This window comes from Carassius carassius, chromosome 33 (assembly GCF_963082965.1).
Source record: "Carassius carassius chromosome 33, fCarCar2.1, whole genome shotgun sequence".
NCBI classification, from domain to species: Eukaryota; Metazoa; Chordata; class Actinopteri; order Cypriniformes; family Cyprinidae; genus Carassius; species Carassius carassius.
In genome coordinates this window covers 2,262,490-2,284,083 of record NC_081787.1, presented here as the reverse complement: position 1 = coordinate 2,284,083, position 21,594 = coordinate 2,262,490, and the positions used below count along the sequence as shown (strand labels likewise).

Here is a 21,594-nt window from a genome sequence, read left to right as displayed (position 1 = left end):
ATTAAGTAGCATAGCTTGTGTACATTGAGCTAAAGCAATTGCACGCTGCCAACTGTGTAAAACATTAAGATTAGATTCGTCAAGCTCATCTCACGTGTTGCATCAATAACCTGCTTGTTTCAAGCAAGCAAAGCCATCAGTGTCAAGCAGAATATACAGTAACAGTGTTTGTGTTAAAGGGGAAATGTGCCTTTTGGAGTGCTATTGTTAACAGACATTTTACAGCAAACTATCCTCACCTAAACCCAGTGTTGGAGCAGCTCTGGAGTTCCTGCATATTAACACATGATTTACTTTCATCGACACTTATGTCAAAATGCCTTAACATCACAAGTAACAGTATTTCCTAAGACATATACTGGACTGGCCTTGAAAATGCACAAAATATGGTGGTCTTCATTTCACAAAAGGCTCACTGCAGCAAGGATTCCATCGCAGCTTCTGGTTTGGAGGAACGTTTCCTAAAAACAATGTGATTGGGGAAAAACAGACATTTAGATGTGTTATTTAGATTATTGACAGATGTTTGCATTAACAAATTCATTCTTAACTCCTGAAATTGCTCAGAAGTGATAGATTTCTGTTTCAAATAAATACGGTTTCTTTCTTTTCAACTTTGGATTCATCATAGAATCCTGAAAGAATGTAAAATGTACCACGGTTTCCAAAAAAACATTATGCAGCACAACTGTTTTCAACATTGATAATAATCAGAAATGTTTCTTGAGAAGCAAGTCAGCATATTAGAGTGATTTCTAAAGGATCATGCAAAAAATTTAAACTGTGCAAAGAAATGATGAAACATTTGACTCTGGATCAATTATGTTCTACTCCAAAGAGACATGCTTTGTTATTAAATTACATAATCCAAACAAAAAATATTGCTTTTCTATAGCTATACTGTATATAACAATGTAAAATTATGGACAGAATATAGTGATATATGCTTATAGTGCCCATTTCAGCAATTACAGACAATATCTTTAAATAACATCTAAAACCATACAACTTATTAATGCATCATGTAATAAACCAAACTGAAGGATTATTTAACTGTAACTAGTTGTAACAGTCAAATGCATTCTTGTGTACAAAGGCGGGAACCAGAAAATCAAAAAAAAAAAAAAGCATCACACCTCACCTACGAGCAGTTTTAGGTCTGGACCTTGCACTCTTTGATGTCCGAGGCCTTTCTAGTTTCATTAGGGACTGTCTCATGCTCTCCTCAGTGTAGGCCAGATAAACATGGGACAGGTCCACTTCAAATGGCTGCATCACAAAAGAGGGACAGAGGACAAATATTAAACCTGTAAAGGGAGCAGCAGGCATCACGTGTGCCTCATTTGTTCTGAACTCACACTTACATCTTTTTCTTTCTTGTCCGGCACAGGTGTCTGTTTTCTCATGTTGTTCCCTGTGTAGGCCACACATTTCTAGAAATAAAAACAGCAAATAGATCAGCTGTAGATCTGAGATGTGCAGAATGAAAAGTGTTGAAGAAGCTCACCAGCTGCCATTCTCCAATGTCCTCGTTCCAGTGCACATAGTTCTCAATCATCTCCTGTACACAACACAAGCAAAAAAGATGTTGTTTGCATGTTTTCAATTGTGCAACTGAAATGTTGAATAAATATTAAGTTTAGATATTAGGACTTTTGAAATTCGTGTTGAAAACTAAGAGTAAATAAGCAAAGCTAGTTAAAAAAAGCTCATTATTAAATTAAATTGCATTTAAAATATGTGACCCTGGACCACAAAACAAGTCTTACGTGTCAATTCTTCGAAATTGAGAATAAATATGCTTTCCATGGATGTATGACTTGTTAGGATTAAACAATATTTGGCTGAGATACAACTATTTGGAAATTAGATTAAATTAGATTTTGGCAATACATATTACTAATCAAAAATTAAGTTTTGATATATTTGCGGTAGGAAATTTACAAAACATCTTCATGGAACATGATCTTTACTTAATATCCTAATGATTTTTGGCATAAACGAAAAGTCGATCATTTTGACCCGTACAATTTATTTTTTGCCTATTACTACAAATATACCCCAGCGACTTAAGACTGTTTTTTTTACGCTCCAGGGTCACATATTCTATTTTTCAAGGGAAAGTTCACTCAAAAATGAAAAGTCTTGCTTCAAACCTGTAGGAGTAAAAAAATAAAATAAAAAAATAATATATTTTAAACAACTTTGGCTACCACTGATTTTCATTTTACTGACCAAAAAAAAACCCCAAAAACAAAACAAAACACTTGATATCTTGTATGTTTCACAGAATAAAGTAATTAATACTTGTTTGAATGACATTACGAGAGTAAATGATGACTGAAGAATCATGTTTGGGGTGAAATCTCTCTTTTAGACCTTCTGTACAGTTTATTTGCCGGCTCAGTTTTGCAGTGCAGCATTTCACACATTATATTATCAGCAAAGGATATCAGATTCATAAAATCCTGACAACGTGGAAAAAGCAAAAAAAGATTTGCACGATTATTTATGCAAGTGCTACATCCTGAAGTTCTGTGTAAGTGCAGGGGAAATTATAACAGGGTTTCTTCAAATTAAATGAATGTAAATGTAAGATTTTTTTAAGACCATGTAAAGAAAATGTAAGCAATGAATGGAATACATTAATATGTTTTCTTAATGTAAATGTCCTGGGAGTAAAAGAAATTGTATTAGCAACACATCAAAGTTTAAAAATACAAGTTCCAATCTAGATCCATTACTTTGAAATTAATAAAAAAAGATATATATTTTATATTGAAATTAAAAATGAAATGTAAAAGGAATATCTTAATGCTTGAATAGCTTTGCTGTTGATCATGACAATATCTTCTGATACAGTACCTCCTGATCAAACTGTAAAAATAGTGATGTTTTTCCTCAGTATTTCTGTCTTTGTTTTCAGTGCAAATGTAGTGGAAAAGTTCATTTATTTCAGTAATTCAACTCAAACTGTGAAACTTGTGTATTAGATAAATTCAATGCACACAGACTGAAGTAGTTTAAGTTGTTGGTTCTATTAATTGTGATGATTTTGGCCCACATTTCAGAAAAACCCACCAATTCACTTTCTCAACAAATTAGAACATGGTGACATGCCATTCAGCTAATCAACTCAAAACACTTGCAAAGGTTTCCTGAGCCTTCAAAATGTTCTCTCAGTTTGGTTCACAATCATGGGGAAGACTGATCAGCTGCTCTGACAGTTGTCCAGAAGACAATCATTGACACCCTTCACAAGGAGCCACAAACATTCTTTGCCAAAGAAACTGGCTGTTCACAGAGTGCTGTATCCAAGCATGTTAACAGAAAGTTGAGTGGAAGAAAAAGATGCACAACCAAACGAGAGAACCGCAGCCTTATGAGGATTGTCAAGCAAAATCGATTCAAGAATTTGAGTGAACTTCACAAGGAATGGACAGAGGCTGGGGTCAAGGCATCAAGAGCCACCACACACAGATGTGTCAAGGAATTTGCTGAACCACAGACAACGTCAGAGGCGTCTTACCTGGGCTCAGAAGAAGAAGAACTGGACTGTTACCCAGTGGTCCAAAGTCCTCTTTTCAGATGAGAGCAAGTTTTGTATTTAATTTGGAAACCAAGGTCCTAGAGTCTGGAGGAAGGGTGGAGAAGCTCATAGCCCAAGTTGCTTGAAGTCCAGTGTTAAGTTTTCACAGTCCTTAATGATTTGGGGTGCAATGTCATCTGCTGGGGTTAGGCCATTGTGTTTTTTGAAAACCAAAGTCACTGCACCCGTTTACCAAGAAATGTTGGAGCACTTCATGCTTCCTAACCAACTTTTTGAAGATGCTGATTTCATTTTCCAGCAGTATTTGGCACCTGCCCACACTGCCAAAAGCACCAAAAGTTGATTAAATGACCATGGTGTTGGTGTGCTTGACTGGCCAGCAAACTCACCAGACCTGAACCCCAGAGAGAATATATGGGCTATTGTCAAGAGGAAGATGAGAAACAAGAGACCAAACTATGCAGATGAACTGAAGGCCACTGTCAAAGAAACCTGTGCTTCCACACCACCTCAGCAGTGCCACAAACTGATCACCTCCATGCCACGCTGAATTGAGGCAGTAAAGCAAAAAAAAAAAATGTATTGGCCTGCTTATGAAGTATTCTATTTTGTTGAGATGGTTTTTGTTAAATGTGAGCCAAAATCATCACAACTAAAATAACCAAAAGACTATAAATTTATGAATTTAAGAATTTAAGACTTTCTGCATTGAATATTTTTAATATATTCTTTTTTTGTGAAAGTGCGAATTAGGGTCTGTTAAAGTTCAGAGGAAACCCTGTAAAGTATAAAATACAAACTAAGATAGATATAAGATATTTAAGACTTCTTAAAAACATAAGATATTTTCCTAAGAAGTCTAAAACAAAATTTAGATTAACTTGAATAAAAATGTTTCAAAAGCATAAAACTATTATCTCCGAGGATAAAAAATTATCACACAATCCAGTATAAAATGCACGTCAGACAAAGATTTAAAAAATATGGGAGGGTTTTCCTGTGATCTAGAAAAGGGTGGTTTAGTGAAGCTGAAGCATGAGATCTTTATCAACAACAAGATGTTTTGATCACTATATATAGGGTTCATACAGAAACTGCAAAATGAAATTCCAGGACTTTTAAGGACTTTAAGCACTACTTTTTTGGTTTTTAAGGACTAAAATCATCTCACTTATCAAAGTATTTTCTTATTATCTTTCAAGTTCTAATAAACTAATAAAAGTAAAATGACACAAATAAAGTGCAGCACAAAAGCATGCAGTGAATGTGGCAACTTTAACATTTGAAAGGATATTATGGCAAAGTTATCGCTTTCCTTATTCAAACTGATTTTTTTTCATGAATATATGATTGACCCGAAGAATGAAAGCTGTGTCATACACTTGGGAAATTATGAGCTATATCACCATTTATCAGCACTTGTGTGTGTGATGATACTTTTTAGGTTTTTTTGTTTTTTTTAATGACAAAGTATTTGACTTTAATCACACAAATCAAAGCAATGCAAGTTGTATTTTTTTAATATTTTAAATAATCTAGGGCTATAACTAATAGTTGTTTTGGTAATAAAGTAATGTACTGATTATTAGGGCTGCTCCGATCGTGAACAGAGCAGCCCTACTGATTATTTTGACAATTGAGTAATATATTTTTTTGTAATACAAACAGACCTAAGTCAGGCTTTAGTATGTCTATTTACATAAAAACTAACAATTATGCTTAAAGCTAGGAGAAACGGTTCTGCATTTATACCAAACATGCTGCATTTATTTTGCGTAAAAAAAATGGTTTCATCAAGGGAAAAAAATACTTATTTCATATATATTGCCCTTTAAAAAAATCAAGTACGTTTCAAGTACCTTCTAAAAAAATGGATGTTTTCAAGGGTTTTCCAGGACTTAAATTTCAAAAAGTCAAATTCAAGCACCTTGTACGGATCCTGTATATAATTCCTGCAGCTCTGTAGTTATTATTCGATAACGTCACTGTTATTCTAAATCATGTCAACAATAAAGAATGAGGAGGTTCGTCGATTTTGCATGTGACAGTGCATGTAATTGAGTATAAATGTAGACCTGATATTCCTGAGGAATAAAGTTATCAATGATGAGCATCTGTAGCCGCAGCTCTCTGCTCAGCTGCCGGATGTTTTCCAGCAGACCTTCGATCTCTCGGTGATGCTCTTGCTGCAGATCAGCCATCTGAAACACAACAGTCATTCTTAGCAGAGGACCAATATTGTGAACGGTTGCGATACCAAATGTTAAACTCAACACTTCTCTGTATCACTTCGGTGCCACTGCAAATACTATTGTAATCATTTTAATATATATATATTTTTTTAAATGTAACTTTTTGAAAATGTTAATATTCTATTAATGATTAAAAGTACATAATCTGTTAAAACTAGAGATGCAGCGATACTGCATTTCTCCACCGATACTGATAGCCGATTATTCAGAATGATATCTGCCGAAACCGATAGTTTGGATTTCTTAGTTTGGATTTATTTTTCTCTTTCTTTCAAAAACTAATGCTGTAAACTATTTTGGGAACCTTCTCATTTGGTACATTACTGTTATATTAAAGGTTCAAATGAATAAAGGTTCAAAAAATAACAGCACTATTGTATTCAACTGCTATTTATTTTCATTATGTCATTTGCAGTACTTCATGGGAGTGGGCGGAGCCACAGATATCTTTTGGTGCACTTTCCTCATTGTGACTCTCTGGTGGAATTTTCTGTACAGCATTATGGGTAATGTAGTTTTCACCACAAATTCTACTATTAATCAGTTATTTAAAAAATATGTTTAATGAATGCAAAAAACAAACAAAAGCACATAAAATTGATTAACAACCTCAGAGCTCACAACAGGTCTCTCTTTAAATGTTTATTGTCAAAAATGAATTTCCTTATGGAGATAATGAATGGAGTTTTTACAAATGGAAGCCAAATGTTGTGCTCTGTTGAGCAAACTCTGACTTAAAAGCCTCTGACTGGCCATTAGGTTAATGCGTTCAACAAACATGCCTGTGATTGCCTACAATGCTCAATGCTGCAAGAACATGCTGTAAATAGAAACCTTTGATGATCTTCACAGAGCGCTCACACAAATTTGGGAATGTTTGAAAGCAGTCTACCTGTACTGCAGAAAGGCTGGTATCCTTAAATTTTTTTATTTATGTATTGACCTGGTTCTGAAGTACTGGTACTTTTGACAACCCTTAAGTGTATTCTGCTATTTGAAAGCTACATGAAAGTTACCGCACCTCAGATTTTGCTGCCATCAACATCGTCCAGACTTTCTTCAGTTTCTTGGTCTTGCCTTGAGCTTCTTCCTGTAAACTGGTGTATTTCTCCTCGATGTCCAAGCGTTCTTGCTGTTTCAAAGACATTTGCAAACATGAATCACTATGTTGTGATAAACTTATACAAGAATGTCGGTCAAGCATGAACCCGCTCAGCTCTACCTCCTTTTCTTCTAGTTCTCTCCGGAGCTGCTCGGCCCTCTTCCTCCTCTCCTCCAGTTCATTGTTGGATTCTTCTAGAAGCTTCTCCTGCTCCTCAGCTTTAGCCAGTAAATCAACTCCTCCAACAATAACCCTCTTCTCCAGAGCAGACAGCTTCTCGAGTAATAAGTGATGTTCTTGTCTGATATACAGGAAACAGCACAAAGCATGAAACCGTTATACTCCTGAAATTATACTCTACACAGAGTTTTGGTGGACAGATTCAATGGCTCACTGGGCTTTGAGAAGGTCCTTCTCTCTCTTCTCAAGCTCTGCACGCGCTTTGTTCCTCTCTTCCTCCTCCATGTCTAGTTTGGCCTCCAGTGCTTTCCGTTCCTCATCGATCTTAGCTTGCATCTCCACCATCTTGTCAGGAGACACCTTCTTCCTCCCTTACCATGACAAAAATATAAAAACAGATAAAAGCCTCAGAATTAAACAGCACGGATTCATGAAAACTTTAAGTTAATATTTCAACAATTTAACAAAAGATTTGGATGTTCACCATTCTCTGATGTAGGTTGCTGGTGACGTGCAGGTAAACACATAAAATATATTTTTAGTAAGTGTTTTATTTTTATTGTACAGTTATTTATTTGTTTAATTTTTACATTTAAATGACTCAATTCATTCTGAGCTTTCCATCAGCTCGCATACCCTCTGCATTTCCCTCACAAATCCTAATTTAAGAAACTCTGTAAAAATACAGTACTCATCATTTCTGTCTCACCTTACCCTTGTTTCTCAAACTCAAACAGATTTTCAATTAAAACCCAAAAGGATCATTTTGGATGGTCAGCAAGAATCTTTAATGATCTCAGAGCATTTGAGGCAGGAAAATAAGATGACAAATCATTTTCCACAAGATGGTTGCATACAGTGTCTATGGTCAATTTGTAAAGAGACGCCTGATGTAAACGTCCACTGTCAGTGATTGAATTAAAGGTGCAGTATTGACAGCTACTGAAGTCCAAATTCAAAATATTGAAGAGTTATTTCTCTTGTCCCCTCCTCCTCAGACTCACACGGGTTGCCAGATTGAGGACACATGCAACAGGAATGTGCACACACACAAAAAAGTCAATAAGACAATAAGTTGATGAGTTGATTTATTCGCATTTAATATTCATCTGGCCATAGAGCTGTTTAAATGGATGCCGAGGCTTTTTAGGTTGCACTGAATCTGCAATTTCTGACTAATTTTTTCTACTGGCTTCCTTGGCTGCAATATGCTGTGTTTTTCGCCGAATGGTATTAAATTTGCAACTGTTGAGTCACACAGACCAAAACAAAAATAGACATTCTGACACTGAACGTACATTTCAATGTAGAATAACTGACTGTAGCATTGTTTTTCAGAGAAAAAAGTTTCCTAAATATCGGCAAACTATACTAATATTGTTATGCTTCAACTCGGTCAAAAAATTGTAATTCACACCTGATTTGAAGACTTTGCCTGTCTGACCATCTCATTTGTGGGACAGTAAAACTCAGGATAAATCAAAGCACATTTCTAGGGTTTGGAGGTGACGGAGGATTGGGCTGATGAGGAGATTGTAACATCGACCTCTTGGGTCTTGAAATTAGAGCAGAGAAGTCACGTGGCCAGCACATTGCACAAGAAGTGAGAAAACAGAAGCATATATCATATCATGATAACATCATGACTTTTAAAGGGGAATCAGATTTGCCATTTGGGTCTGTGTAAAATAAAACCGCAGTCACTGATCATTAGGCGTTTTCATTGACTATTTTTAACTCAAAAATCAATTTTATACATCATCGTTTCCATTTATATAACGTGTGAATATATCCTCTATTGTATTCTACAACAAAAACAATCAGAGCGCCTCGCTATCACTAGTTTTATTTTGATCTCCCGGGTCCGCTATTAGCTTTTAGCCCGTTAGCATCAGCGGCGTGGTTGCAGCTAACTGCGCTTACATTGCTAATACTCTATTCACACACATTACCACTGCTGTACTCACTGTTACTTGCTTTAATGGCGGATGAATGTCTCCACTCTGTGCAGCTCGAGCTCGAGGCCGTGGGAAAGAAGATTCGCGACCTGGAGGTGAGGCAGGCCCAGCTGAGAGAGCGGAGAGCCGCGCTGGAATCATCCCGGGCTGACGCTCACAAGTCCGGGGTAAGTATACAGCGATCTGCTAATAGTCCCACCACGTCTACTCCGTGTGTTTCTCTGCACAGGCCCGGTGCACCCAGGACGCGATCTTCCCAGATGTCCTTCACTGCGACGCCGGGACACCACGGACCCTGGGTGCATCCACAGCAGAGGACGCGAGCCGGGTCCCGGGCGACGACTTCTCCCCCTCCTGCCTTCGACATCTCCATCCGGAACCGCTTCGCTCCCCTCCGCGAGACAGGAGGCGACGCTGTGATCATCGGAGACTCCATCGTCCGACACGTAAGTGCTACGTTAGCCGAAGGTAAAGTGCACACTCATTGTTTGCCTGGTGCTCGTGTTCTCGATGTTTCTGCGCAGATACCCGCTATCCTGAAGGCCGACGAGAGCCCCAGAGCGGTCGTGCTTCATGCCGGGGTTAACGACACCACGCTGCGGCAGACGGAGACGCTGAAGAGGGACTTCAGCAGCCTGATCGAGACGGTTCGCAGCACGACGCCCGCGGCGACGATCATCGTGTCAGGACCACTGCCCACGTATCGACGAGGACACGAAAGGTTCAGTAGACTTTTTGCTTTAAATGAATGGTTGTTGTCATGGTGTAAAGAACAGAAACTGCTATTTGTTAATAACTGGAATCTTTTCTGGGAGCGTCCTAGGCTGTTTCGCGCTGATGGATTACACCCCAGCAGAATCGGAGCGGAGCTGCTCTCTGACAACATCTCCAGGACACTTCGCTCCATGTGACTAGTAAGACAATTCTCTAATAACTATTATGATGAGTTTTGTTCCACCCGCTTAAATGATAAAAGTACTTGCGCTGTAAAAACTATTAAGACTGTGTCTGTTCCCCGAATAGTGAGGTCAAAATATAATATAGGATCTAGAAAAAATCTTATCGTAATTAAACCAGAAAAATGTAAAGTAAATGAACAAAAACTATTTTTAAAGTTTGGGCTCATAAATATTAGATCACTCACACCCAAAGCAGTTATTGTAAATGAAATGATCACAGAAAATAGTTTTGATGTACTCTGCTTGACTGAAACCTAGCTAAAACCAAATGATTATTTTGGTCTAAATGAGTCTACTCCACCAAACTACTGTTATAAGCATGAGCCCCGTCAGACTGGTCGTGGCGGAGGTGTTGCAGCAATATATAGTGATATTCTCAATGTTACCCAGAAAACAGGATACAGGTTTAACTCTTTTGAAATACTTCTGCTAAATGTTACACTGTCAGACATGCAAAAGAAGTCTAATGTATCTCTTGCTCTGGCTACTGTGTATAGATCACCAGGGCCGTATACAGAATTCCTAAAAGAATTTGCAGATTTCCTCTCAGACCTTCTAGTTACAGTTGATAAGGCACTAATCATGGGAGATTTTAATATTCACGTTGATAATGCAAATGATACATTAGGACTTGCGTTTACTGACCTAATAAACTCCTTTGGAGTCAAGCAAAATGTCACCGGGCCCACTCATCGTTTTAATCATACACTAGATCTAATTATATCGCATGGAATCGATCTTACTGCTGGGCAGTAAGCGTTACCGTCTGGGCAGAACTATTGTTCCAGCCACCAAAGAAAGATTCGCAAATAACCTGCCTGATCTATCTCAACTGCTATTTGTAAAAATACACATGAATTAGACAAAATTACTGACAACATGGGCACTATTTTCTCTAATACATTAGAAGCTGCTGCCCCCATCAAATTGAAAAAGGTTAGAGAAAAACGTACTGTGCCATGGTATAACAGTAATACTCACTCTCTCAAGAAAGTAACTCATAGTCTTGAATGCAAATGGAGAAAAACTAACTTGGAAGTTTTTAGAATTGCATGGAAAATCAGTATGTCCAGCTATAGACAGGCTCTAAAAACTGCTAGGGCAGAGCATATCCACAAACTCATAGAAAATAACCAAAACAATCCAAGGTTTTTATTTAGCACAGTGGCTAAATTAACAAATTACCAGACGCCACCTGATTCAAATATTCCACCAACGTTAAATAGTAATGACTTTATGAATTTCTTCACTGATAAAATAGATAACATTAGAAATACAATAGCGAATGTAGATTCTACAGCGTCTAACACTTCAGTTTCATCCATCGCACCCAAAGATAAACTGCAGTGCTTTACAAATATAGGACAGGAAGAGCTAAATAAACTTATCACTGTATCTAAACCAACAACATGTTTATTAGATCCTGTACCCACTAAATTACTAAAAGAGCTGTTACCTGTAGCCGAAGAACCGCTTCTCAATATCATTAACTCGTCGTTATCTTTAGGTCACGTCCCAAAACCGTTCAAGCTGGCGGTTATCAAGCCTCTTATTAAGAAACCAAAACTAGATCCTAGTGTACTGGCAAATTATAGGCCTATTTCAAATCTTCCATTTATGTCTAAAATTTTAGAAAAAGTTGTGTCTGCTCAATTGAGCACCTTCCTGCATAAAAATGATCTGTATGAAGAATTTCAGTCAGGTTTTAGGCCCCACCATAGCACAGAAACTGCACTTGTTAAAATTACAAATGACCTGCTTCTTGCGTCAGATCAAGGCTGCATCTCATTTCTAGTCTTACTTGATCTTAGTGCTGCGTTCGACACCATAGATCATGACATACTCATAGATCGATTACAAAACTATACAGGTATTCAAGGGCAGGCTCTAAGATGGTTTAGATCCTACCTGTCAGATCACTACCATTTTGTTTACTTAAATGGGGTGTCATCTCATTTATCATCAGTAAAATATGGAGTGCCACAAGGATCCGTCCTAGGTCCCCTTCTATTTTCAATATACATGTTGCCCCTTGGTAATATTATTAGAAAATACGGAATTAGCTTCCACTGTTATGCTGATGATACTCAGCTATACATCTCAACGAGACCAGATGAAACTTCCCAATTATCTAAGCTAACAGAGTGTGTTAAAAATGTAAAAGATTGGATGACAAATAATTTTCTCCAATTAAATTCGGATAAGACAGCGATATTAATTATTGGACCAAAAAACACCACACAGAATCTTGTAGATTACAATCTGCAACTAGACGGATGTACTGTTACTTCCTCTACAGTCAGAAATCTGGGTGTTATATTGGACAGCAATTTGTCTTTTGAAAATCATATTTCCAATGTTACAAAAACTGCATTCTTCCATCTTAGAAACATTGCCAAGCTACGAAACATGTTATCTGTTTCTGATGCAGAAAAGCTAGTTCATGCATTCATGACCTCTAGACTGGACTATTGTAATGCACTTCTAGGTGGTTGTCCTGCTTCGTCAATAAACAAGCTACAGGTAGTCCAAAATGCAGCAGCTAGAGTCCTTACCAGGTCAAGAAAATATGATCATATTACCCCAATTTTACAGTCTCTGCACTGGCTACCTATTAAGTTCCGTATCAGTTACAAATTACCATTACTTACCTATAAGGCCCTAAATGGTTTAGCTCCTGCATACCTAACTAGCCTTCTACCACGCTACAACCCATCACGCACCCTAAGGTCACAAAACGCTGGACTTTTGGTAGTTCCTAGGATAGCAAAGTCCACTAAAGGAATTAGAGCTTTTTCACATTTGGCTCCCAAACTCTGAAATAGCCTTCCTGATAATGTTCGGGGTTCAGACACACTCTCTCTGTTTAAATCTAGATTAAAAACGCATCTCTTTCGCCAAGCATTCAAATAATGTATCTCTTAAATTGTGAGTGTAGTTGCATCTGCATTTTTATTCTTTAGCTTGGGTTAAACTAATTTTACTTTGTTGGATCAGCAGCTATGCTAATGATGTCTCTATTTTGTTTCTATGTTTTGCCATGGGATTTACATCCCGTGGTAACTAGGATTTACACAAGCTCCAGTCTGGATCCAGAACACCTGAGAAGAGATGATGCTGACCCTCAGAGGACCCCAGATGATCCTAACCTTGAATCAACAACAGAACTAACAATTATTGCTACATGTGTGACTGCATCATATAATTACTATTAATTAATAATATTGATAGTTCATCATCTAGCTGACTACGTCTTGTATTATTATTATTATTATTTTTCGAAAAACCTGTCAAACATGCACAAACTACTAGCTACTACTAAATATTGTAGAAACATAATTTTCTGTAAAGTTGCTTTGTAACGATTTGTATTGTAAAAAGCGCTATACAAATAAACTTGAATTTAATTGAATTGAATTTTCAGAGATAATTTTGAAGGCTCAGGAAACCTTTGCAGGTGTTTTGAGTTGGCTTGTCACCATATTCTAATTTGTTGAGATCGTGAATTGGTAGGTTTTTGTTAAATATGAGCCAAAAATCATCACAATTAATAGAACCAACAACTTAAACTACTTCAGTCTGTGTGCATTGAATTTATTTAATACATGAGTTTCATAATTTGAGTTGAATTACTAAAATAAAATGAACTTTTCTTCGACATTCTAATTTATTGAGAAGCACCTGTATATTTACATGATCATTGGAGTGGGCTGATGTCTGGGTGCAAGAGGGATTGTGTATTTGGGAAAGAAGGTGATTAAGGGAGCACAAGAGATAGGGATAATTCACATTATCCATCTGCTGCTTTGACTCACTAGTCTGAGATCTCTTCTCAAAGTGCTGCGCTAAATAACAAGAGAGAGAGAGACTGAAAAGACTATCAACCAATGTTCAGAGACAGAGATTCAGAGAAAAACCCAGATACTGAAATAAATGATATGCTTTTTACACATTACATTTATAGAATCTATACGTGGGTCGAAGACTAAAAGAGGTTTTCGAGCATTGAAAACAATAAGTTTAATTCAATTTCTCAGTTCAATTTCTGTTTATTTATTTTTTTGATCAGAAACATAATGACTATCATACATGTTTTCCTTGATTTATAGCATACACCCACTTTAATATCATTCAGTGAAACAATAGTTCATCTCCCAAAAACTCTTAAATTACATTATAAATCTCTATTTAAGGAGCCCCCAAAAACTAATTCATTATCATTTCAAAACTTTACCAATTTGTACCACTATCCTTCAAACCATTAGGTTTCATCTAAGAATCATTAATCATTCAAAACATAATGAAATTTAATAGGATCATTTATATTCATTTATATATATTTTAATAAGTACAGGTCAAAATAAGTATGTTGTTTCATTTTTATGTAAATGCTGAATGATGATGAAACATTACTTTTTATTTGAAACATAAAACAGACAGTTGCATGTAATATGCTTTCTAAGTATATAAAATAACTTTGGTATCATATTGTATTATATTAAAATTTTATTGCATGTATGTAGTTTTCTGCATTTGTCACCAAGACAAATCTCATGTATGCAGAGAAAGCTCTATCTGATTGGAATTTATGAAGCTTAAGCTACAAGTCATAATATACTTTATTATGATAAAAACTGCATTAACTTGCATTTTCACTGGTGGTCCCAGACTGTTTGAGAGTATGTGGGAACAGAGACAAACTACAAGAGAGTCATTGCCAGGCATTAAACATTTGCTCTCATGAAGCACAATGAAACTTCATATATTTGATCTGATGGTCTAGACAAGCAAACCAAAAGCCACATCGTTTCTTCTATCACTGATACTCTGATTTCCAAACCTATATGACATCAGGTTACCTGCAGATGCTTTATAGCTACACATTTTGAAAGTTTTTATAAATAATCTTGAATGAAAGTTTAACATATGGATGTTTTGCTCATGTATCTAATGAGGTCAAAGCTCCTGTCTCTGTAGATGATCATATAAAGCAGTTCTTGAGGTCAAAAGCCAAAACCACGGTTTGCATCATCTTTCTAAAGAGATCTCTCTGACTAATTTTGTCTAGTCATAAATGGGAACATTAGATTCATACCTCTTCGTTTCCTTCGTGTCTCGCCTCCTTCATGTTCTCCTTCATCCATATCATCTGATCCACTGCCATCAGAGCCAGAGATCTCCTCACCTGATTAATAATAAAGTATAAAAACTGGATTGTGTCTCGGTACTAAACACGTATAAACACTCTGGCTCTGAACCCAAACAAATAGATGCACTTACCAAAGAAAAGCAGAAAAAATATTTTAAAAAAGATACAATAATAGGTCAAATTTTAAAGCAAAATCATGTGCAATGATTTAATTTAATAAATGTCAAGCTTTGTGATATAAGCTTATTAAAAATAGCATAGAAAACACACACTGCCGTTTAAAAGTTTGGGGTCAGAAAGACTTTTTCGTTTTTGCAAGATATTAATACTTGTATTCAGCAAGGATGCATTAAATTTATTAAAACTATCAGATAAGGCTTTTTTAATTATATTTTACAATTTAATAATCAGAAATATAATAAACAGTTTCCTGAGCAGCAAATCTGCATGTTAGAATGATTTCTGAAGGATCATGTGACACTGAAAACTGGAGTAAAATTCAGCTTTGCTTAATTAAAATATATTTAAAAAAATAACTATTTTAAAAAAAATTCATAATATTTCGCAATATTACTTTACTGTACTTTATCAAATAAATGCAGCATTGATGAGCATTAGAGACTACTTTAAAAAACACTAACAATAACATTGGCGACCCCAAACCTTTTGAACCTTTAAAAAAAAAAAAAAAAGGAAAACAGAAAACATGATTTTTATTTTTTTAATACATTTTTGCTGCTACTTCTCACACTCAAACATTGATGACATTTCTTGAAACTATTTAGATGTCGTCAAATGGCAGTCCTCCAGAGTGGAGTCGATGAGTCAGATTCTAAAGAGCAGCCCTGACAAACACATGACACAGCTGAAACTGACGTGTGGCGTACTGTACCTTCTTCAAGTTTTCTCTTGAGATCTTCAATTTCCTTCTGAAACTGGCGCAGCAGTGCATCCTTGGGGTCCTCATTAATCCTGGCCTTGTTCTTGATGTTTTTGGCACGGTTGGCATAACGGAGCGTACTGATGGTTTCATCATAATTGTAATCTGCCGGGCCGATGTTTGCACACTGCAAAATAAAAGAAAGCGATATACTGTCTGCACTAGTTCTCGGATTCATTTCTGCAGAATTGTAATAAAAAGTGTTTAACCAACAATAGGGAAACTATTTAAGCCATGGCTTGTATGTGTTTGCACACTGACCATCATGGTCTTTGAGTTTCCTCCTAGAGAGTCCTGTAAGAGTCGGGTGAGTTTTGAGTTCCTGTAGGGCACATGGGTGCTTTTCCCATCCACTAGTGCAGAGATAACATTTCCCAGCGTGGACAGGGACAGGTTGATTTTTGTAGCCTCTTTAAGACGCTGACCTGTGGCGCCCGTTTTTCCCTGTCTTTCAGAGCCCTGAGCAACAAGACATCCCCTTCAGTAATGGAGAGAAAACCAAGACGATGTAAAGTTGGCATTGGCGGCTTACCGCAAGATCCACCAAGTGTAGCTTTCCCATGCGCACATGTTGATTTCCATCTACACCCTTCTCACTGCACTCGATAGTTATGGTGAAGATAGCATGAGAACGAGAGCTGTGCTCGTTCATATTAGTCGCACCCACAGAACCTGGACAAGAACAAATAAACACAAGCACAAACACTTAGAGCTTCATGTCTGCACTAATATTCTCACACATAATTACCGACTAAAATATCAGAATAGAAATAAAGCAGTCATCCGTGTTCATGACAAAACAGGAATATTCAAACCACATTACTCTGCATGCCTTAACCACACTAATAATAATAATAATTCAAAATACTCACGGTTTTTGTGTCCGAGGGTCATAATCCGGTCCATATCGTCAGCATTGTTTACCACATATCCAGAAAGATCCTTGATGTAAACTCCTACATCAGGTCTCTCCTTGACCTGTATTTTGAGTTTAGTTTTAATCATCATTTGCAGAAATGTGCCTTTTTAATTTCCAAATTCAAGATGGAATTGCCTTATGTCAGTGATCCAAGCTTTAGACTTCCTCAATAACAATAAAACTAAAATGAATCTTATAAGGCTGTAAATTCAAAGGACTGGGGTCAGTAAGATTTCTTACTCTTCTTTTTTGTTTTTTTATAAAGACTTTTTTTCAGGGAGGACAGATTAAACGGATTAATAGCGACACCAAACCGACATTTACAATGTTAGAAAATAATTATATTTACATTTTTCTTCTATTCATCAAAGAATCTTGAGAAAGAGAAAAAAAAACACAGTTTCCACAAAAATATTAAGCATAAATATTAAATGGTTTTCAATATTTTTCTTAGGCAGCAAATCAGCATATCAGAATGATTTCTGAAGATCATGTGACACTGAAGACTGGAGTAATGCTGCTGAAAATACAGCTGCGCATCACAGAAATAAATTATGTTTTAAAAAGATATTATAGAAATAGGCTCCCATCCCCAGTATTCAATAAACTAAATACAGTCAAATGTGATAAAGATGAAAGAACTACATTCCAATTTGCAGCTGCAAGCATTATCACATACACATAACTATTAACAAAACAATCTTACTAAGAGTGTGAGATGTGGAATTTCTGAATGATGTAATTGTGTTTGATGTGTTGAAATTCTACAGAAACTGGTATAGTTTTCAGTCGAATTCTGTGGGTGCAGACAGCATGCGGATGTATGCATTAGTCAAATGCTTCATGACCTATATTGGAGTGTCCAATTAATGACACGCCTAAAAAAAAAGTGCATTGATGGGGAATGGAGAAGCGTTCAACTGAAAGATGATGGTTTCTCACCTCCAGCCTCTGCATCTGGTCCTTTCCCAACAGGTCTCTCACCTCCTCATTGTATATTTCCAAATATGAAACTCTCACCAGAAACCTGTGACATAACAGAGTTTATCGTAACACCCTGCACGTCTCTTGTATCAAGAAACACATGACGAATGATAAGCATCTTCATGATTAATCATGGGAAATCATTTTTTTTTAAACACACTGACACAGCACAGCGCTCAAAAACAATCCCCATTCTCACCTGGTGTCTCCTTCTGCTTTTGCAATGTGGCCAAAAACATGAGCGAATGAATTTGGGATGATTCCTCGGAGCTCAGGCACTGCCCTGACGCCCTCCATAGTGAACGTCTTCCCCGTGCCTGTCTGTCCGTATGCAAAAATGGTTCCTGGAAATAAAATAAGAAATTATAAAAATGCAATCATCAACATTTTAAACTTGCAAAAACAGCCAAATAGATAAGAGGTGGAAATAGATGCATTAAATCTCTCTATTGACTTACCATTGTAGCCCTCTAACACTGAGTCAATAATTGGTCGAGCTGTTAAATTATACACATCCAGCTGTTTGCTGTCTGGACCGAACACTGTGTCGAAGGTGAACGTCTTTGGCGGATCACTGCTCATATCAAGTTTGTTCACAGTAATCGTTCCCCGGATCTCGTCTACAGCGACGGCCTGCTTGTGTCCCATCATCCTCTCTTTCTCATTGAGGGGTCGACATCTCACCACCACCTTCACGTTATCACTCACCTCCACCTTCTCTGGTTTATCAAGCTTATTACTCTGCACAAACAGAAAACAGTTTGAAAAAAGGTTGAAAATCCATCACTAAAATATACAACTAACAGGGAATATACAATATACAAGTAAATCTGAAAAAAAAAAAAACATTTTTGTCGTTTAATACACTGCTGTTTAAAAGTTTGGGATCAGTACGATTTTTTATGTTTATTAAAGAAGTCTCTTCTGTTCATTAAGGCTGCATTTATTTGATTGGAAACACAGAAGAAAAAAGTAATATTGTGAAATATTATTACTATTTAAAGTAATGTTTTTCTATTTTAATATAGTTTAAAATATAATTTATTTCTGTGATGCACAGCTTCATTTTCAGCATCTTTACTCCAGTCTTCAGTGTCACAGAAATCATTATAAATATTGGAAATAGTGCTGCTTCATAATTTTTTGGAACCTGTGATACTTTGCTTTTCAGGATTCTTTGATAAATTAAGTTAAAAAGAACAGTGTTTATTTAAACAGTCTTCTTTACTATCTCTTTTTGTCTATTTAACACATCCTTTCTTAGTATAAGTATTTATTTCTTAAATAAAAAATACTAACCAAAAACTTTTGAACAGTAGTGTATAGTTACAAAAGATTAGATTTTTTAATAAATGCTGTTCTTTTTTTTTACTTTATTCATCAAATAATCCTGAAAGCATCCCAGGTTCCAAAAAAATGTTAAAAAAAATAATTAAGCAGCAAAACTTTTTCAATATTGCTATTAAATAAATCAATCATCCTTTACAATTAATTCAGAACGCGGCAGCAAGATTAATTTTTAAAGAGCCAAAAAGAAAACACGTCACACCTCTGTTTATCAATTTGCACTGGCTTCCAATAGCTGCTCATATAAAATTCAAGGCATTAATGTTTGCCTACAAAACCACCACTGGCTCTGCACCCCTTTATCTAAATTTGTTACTTCAGACTTATGTGCCATCTAGAAGCTTGCGTTCTGCAAGTGAACGTCGCTTGATTGTGCCATCCCAAAGAAGCACAAAATCACTTTTACAGACTTTTAAATTAAATGTTCCCTCCTGGTGGAATGACCTCCCCAACTCTATCCGGACAGCTGAGTCCTTAGCCAAACTTCAAGAATCTCTTCCATCTTTATTTGACCCTCTAACTCTATTCTAACTCACTATTCTAATTCTATTCTTAAAAAAAAAAATCTAACTACCTTTCTAATCTTTTTGTATTCTATTTTCTTTTCATTTATTATGCAATTGTGTATGAGTGTGTGTGTGTGTGTGTGTGTGTGTAAAGACCTCTAACACTAGCTTGCTCTATTCGATTTTTGAGACTGAGACTTGTTCTAGAAATTAAATTAAATGTATGCATTTAGCAGATGCTTTTATCCAAAGCGACTTACAGGGCATTCAGGCTATCAATTTTTATCTATCATATATATAGATATAAATATATATATTATAGCACTTATATATCATTGCTCTTTTTGTTGTTTTTGATTGCCTCCATTGTCCTCATGTCTAAGTCACTTTGGATAAAAGCGTCTGCTAAATGAATAAATGTAATGTAATGTAAATCTGCATATCAGAATGATTTCTGAAGACCATGCGACACTGAAGACTGGAGGAATGATGCTGAAAATACATCTTTGAACACATAAATAAATTACATTTTAAAAGTATATTAAAATAGAAAACCATTATTTTAAATTGTAATTATTTTTCAGAATATTACTGTATTTTTGAGCCTTGATGAGCAGAAGATACTTCTTTAAAACACATTAAATATCTTACTGATCCCAGGCAGTGTATGTTTACAAAAAAGAATATGCAAATGAGCAGAATATTTTACTCTGTATGATTATTGTCAATCCCAACGAAACTTTGTTAAATTATGTAAAATAAATAAATAAATAATAATAATAATAAAGCCTTAATTTAATTTGGCGTACTCCAGAAATGTTTCAATTGTTATTTCCACCTCATGATGAAGGATGACTTGACATGTGACAAAAAATAAAATAATAATAACTTTTATTTTTATTTTTTCCCCCCATTCATATCTAGTGAAATTATTAAGCGTTTTATAGCGAGTTTATGTTCTTAAAGTCACAGAACACCAAACTAAAAGTGCTCATAAAAAAAAACATAAAATTATGGCTTTTTTTCATGCGTGATCTTTTGGTGCGTGATGATATTATAAAGGTCATTATATAATGACAGTATATGATAGATGACGCTGTTGCTTAGCAGCGGATATTGGCTCGGCCTGTTTCAAGCTAAGAGCTACATTAACACATAACAATAAAAACAGAGTAATATTTAGATCCAGAACATAACTAGTCATCTGTTGTAAGCGGTCCTAACATTATTTCTCATGAATCTCAATAACTTGAGATCATAATATCGTTAAGATTACCATGAAGCTAATAACTAGCAGCTAGCTTGATGTGCACAAAACAGCCATTCATAGTCATTCAAAGGACAAAAGCATCGCATAACAATTAAATACATCATAAAATTGATCAATAACGGCAAACGCTCGGTACAAAACGCTGTCAAATAACCGTTTGTGATGAGATTCCGGTTGCAAAGCGAAGGAACGATCAGGAGGTGGGGCGTAAAGACACACATCACACAGCGATTAATGAAGATAAGAGTATTACCGGCATCTTCAGAATCGGATATATGGCTCTTTATTAGAACCTAAATAAACGAGGTTTCGTCTGAAATGAGGATCGATGAGCTCATTCGGGTGGATGATGTTTTTCCAGCTCAAGCGCGCATCCCAAACCTGCGCGCCGCTGCGTTTATCGTGCACGCGCGGTAATGCACGCTCCCGATGTCAGATATCTATGGATATCAGTTTATTATGGTTTGCGTTATGTTCT

At 36.1% G+C, this 21,594-nt stretch overlaps 1 protein-coding gene across 2 annotated transcripts; it reads right to left on the bottom strand.

Annotated features, from left to right (window-relative positions):
• Nucleotides 1–82: 82 nt before the first annotated feature.
• Nucleotides 83–21,535, bottom strand: LOC132113495 (kinesin-like protein KIF3A). 2 transcript variants are annotated; one of them, XM_059521280.1, is made up of 17 exons: nucleotides 21,370–21,535; nucleotides 18,452–18,734; nucleotides 18,193–18,337; nucleotides 17,952–18,036; nucleotides 16,963–17,068; nucleotides 16,623–16,762; nucleotides 16,352–16,549; nucleotides 16,043–16,217; nucleotides 15,097–15,186; nucleotides 7,299–7,455; nucleotides 7,025–7,205; nucleotides 6,824–6,934; nucleotides 5,626–5,751; nucleotides 1,508–1,561; nucleotides 1,365–1,433; nucleotides 1,137–1,269; nucleotides 83–461 (listed from the first exon to the last, which is right to left on the bottom strand). In XM_059521280.1, exons 1-16 carry the CDS (start codon nucleotides 21,373–21,375, stop codon nucleotides 1,138–1,140), a joined length of 2,058 nt encoding a protein of 685 aa, XP_059377263.1. In that variant the 5' UTR covers nucleotides 21,376–21,535; the 3' UTR covers nucleotides 83–461; nucleotide 1,137. The 2 variants fall into 2 exon arrangements, with proteins under 2 accessions (XP_059377263.1, XP_059377262.1); XM_059521279.1 differs by having other exon boundaries at nucleotides 1,142–1,269.
• Nucleotides 21,536–21,594: the final 59 nt, after the last annotated feature.